This window comes from Limulus polyphemus, unplaced genomic scaffold (genome assembly GCF_000517525.1).
Source record: "Limulus polyphemus unplaced genomic scaffold, Limulus_polyphemus-2.1.2 Scaffold6757, whole genome shotgun sequence".
NCBI classification, from domain to species: Eukaryota; Metazoa; Arthropoda; class Merostomata; order Xiphosura; family Limulidae; genus Limulus; species Limulus polyphemus.
In genome coordinates this window covers 1-2,087 of record NW_013672367.1, presented here as the reverse complement: position 1 = coordinate 2,087, position 2,087 = coordinate 1, and the positions used below count along the sequence as shown (strand labels likewise).

Sequence of the window (2,087 nt, the reverse complement as noted above, 5' to 3'; positions counted from 1 at the left end):
AAAGAACAGATTGTGCACAGCCAACAATACAGCAAGTAGTTTCTAGGGAAGCATGGGCTCTAGAACCTTATAAAGAACAGATTGTGCACAGCCAACAATACAGCAAGTAGTTTCTAGGGAAGCATGGGCTCTAGAACCTTATAAAGACCGGATTGTGCACAGCCAACAATACAGCAAGTAGTTTCTAAACAAACATTATAGCAATATTTTGATTACTTTGATAATTGGAATAATTGAAAATGGTAATAATCAGAAAGCATAATTTAAATTAGTCAAATATATGACATTTGACTTTAAAAATTGAAGAAATAGAAAAGTCTACATACATTGCAAGATTTAGATAAAACTGTTACAGATATATTAGAAAATAATTTTAAGAATACAGCTAGCATTTTTCAAGCCAATGGCATGTACAAATTTTCCGCAAAAACGTTTTAACACTAATAAATATGCCTCAACATGTTTTCTATGTCTTACACCCTTTGTTTTTGATTCATTTATATATTTTCTCTAGATTGGCAGAATCACGCACACACCCAATGTTTTCAACAAACTTCAAGCCTGAGGAAATTGCCAAACTCACCAATTTTGTACAAAGTGCAGAAAAATCCTCGGAGAAAGATCAGTTTCTGAACGATCATAGTGATGAGTTGCTTACTCTCTAGTAACTGCTCTTCTTGCTAGTAGAATAACTCTAATATTGAAAGAAATGGGATAAATAACTATCTCATCCTCAAGAAGTTCAGAGATCACCACATAAAAATACTCTGAAAGTTCAATTGAGCCACGAGGACTAAACTTATTCTACAATGGTTGCTGCCACCACAAAGTGTTTCCATACTCAACCTGTTAAGAAGTTGTTACCATATATTTTTCTGCCTAGAAAGACTTATTTATATACATTAAATGAACTAACCAGGCTTTCCACTCTCACAAACTTGACTGCTTCTCACTGTTAACCACACATTTTTTTTTTTTAATATTGTTTCTGTTATTGTTCTGCTGGTCTATTTCCATTGAATTGTTTTAATCATGTGGCCTTCATGAATGTTGCATTTCTCCAGAGAAGTAATATAAACAGTAAACGTACTTAACTTGGTGCTCATATACGTCACCTCCATACTTTCCTGAGTTGTTAATAAATGTGCAATATTGTGCAAATTAGGCCTACTGTGTTCTGCATTCCATACACCAGTACAGATTCTGTTAACAATAGGTTTACAGTGAGTTTGTACTCATGCACAATTCTAATGATAAAAACATAAAATTGTTCATTATATTCCTCACGTCTAAAGTTTTCATTTCCTTACAATATCAAGTTTTTCAGTGTAAGGAAAAATGATAGAGTTCACTTACATTTATAAATACTGTATGATGATCTCAACTTCTCCATGTAAATTAGAATTTGAAATATATATACACTACACAGATTTTATATCAAAACAGCATCTGAGTATTCTCTACTGTTTCACTATGTTATACAAGTAGAGTAAAACAGTCCAGATTAAGTTAACAGTATTTCTGTCTTTTAACACGTACATCAGTCCACTTTATTTAAATAACATTTCTACACTGTTTAACAACTGTGTCATCAAGTTTAGTATATCAATATTTCTATATTGTTCAACAACTGTATCATCTACTTTAGTATAACAATATTTCTATATTGTTTAACAACTGTATCATCTACTTTAGTATAACAATGTTTGTGTATTGTTTAACAACTGTATCATCTAGTTTAGTATATCAATATTTCTATATTGTTCAACAACTGTATCATCTACTTTAGAATAACAATATTTCTATATTGTTTAACAACTGTATCATCTAGTTTAGTATAACAATATTTCTATATTGTTTAACAACTGTATCATCTAGTTTAGTATAACAATGTTTCTATATTGTTTAACAACTGTATCATCTACTTTAGTATAACAATGTTTCTATATTGTTTAACAACTGTATCATCTACTTTAGTATAACAATGTTTGTGTATTGTTTAACAACTGTATCATCTACTTTAGTATAACAATGTTTGTGTATTGTTTAACAACTGTATCATCTACTTTAGTATAACAATGTTTGTG

General features: G+C 30.3%; 1 protein-coding gene across 1 annotated transcript in view; it reads left to right on the top strand.

The window, feature by feature from the left end:
* Positions 1–1,161, top strand: part of LOC106474048 (low density lipoprotein receptor adapter protein 1-A-like) — a 34,121-nt gene extending 32,960 nt beyond the window's left edge. Inside the window, exon 6 of the mRNA XM_013934733.2 lies at positions 515–1,161. Within this exon, the coding sequence (XP_013790187.1) occupies positions 515–665 (151 nt within the window). The 3' untranslated portion in view covers positions 666–1,161. The remainder of the gene's footprint in view (positions 1–514) is intronic.
* Positions 1,162–2,087: the final 926 nt, after the last annotated feature.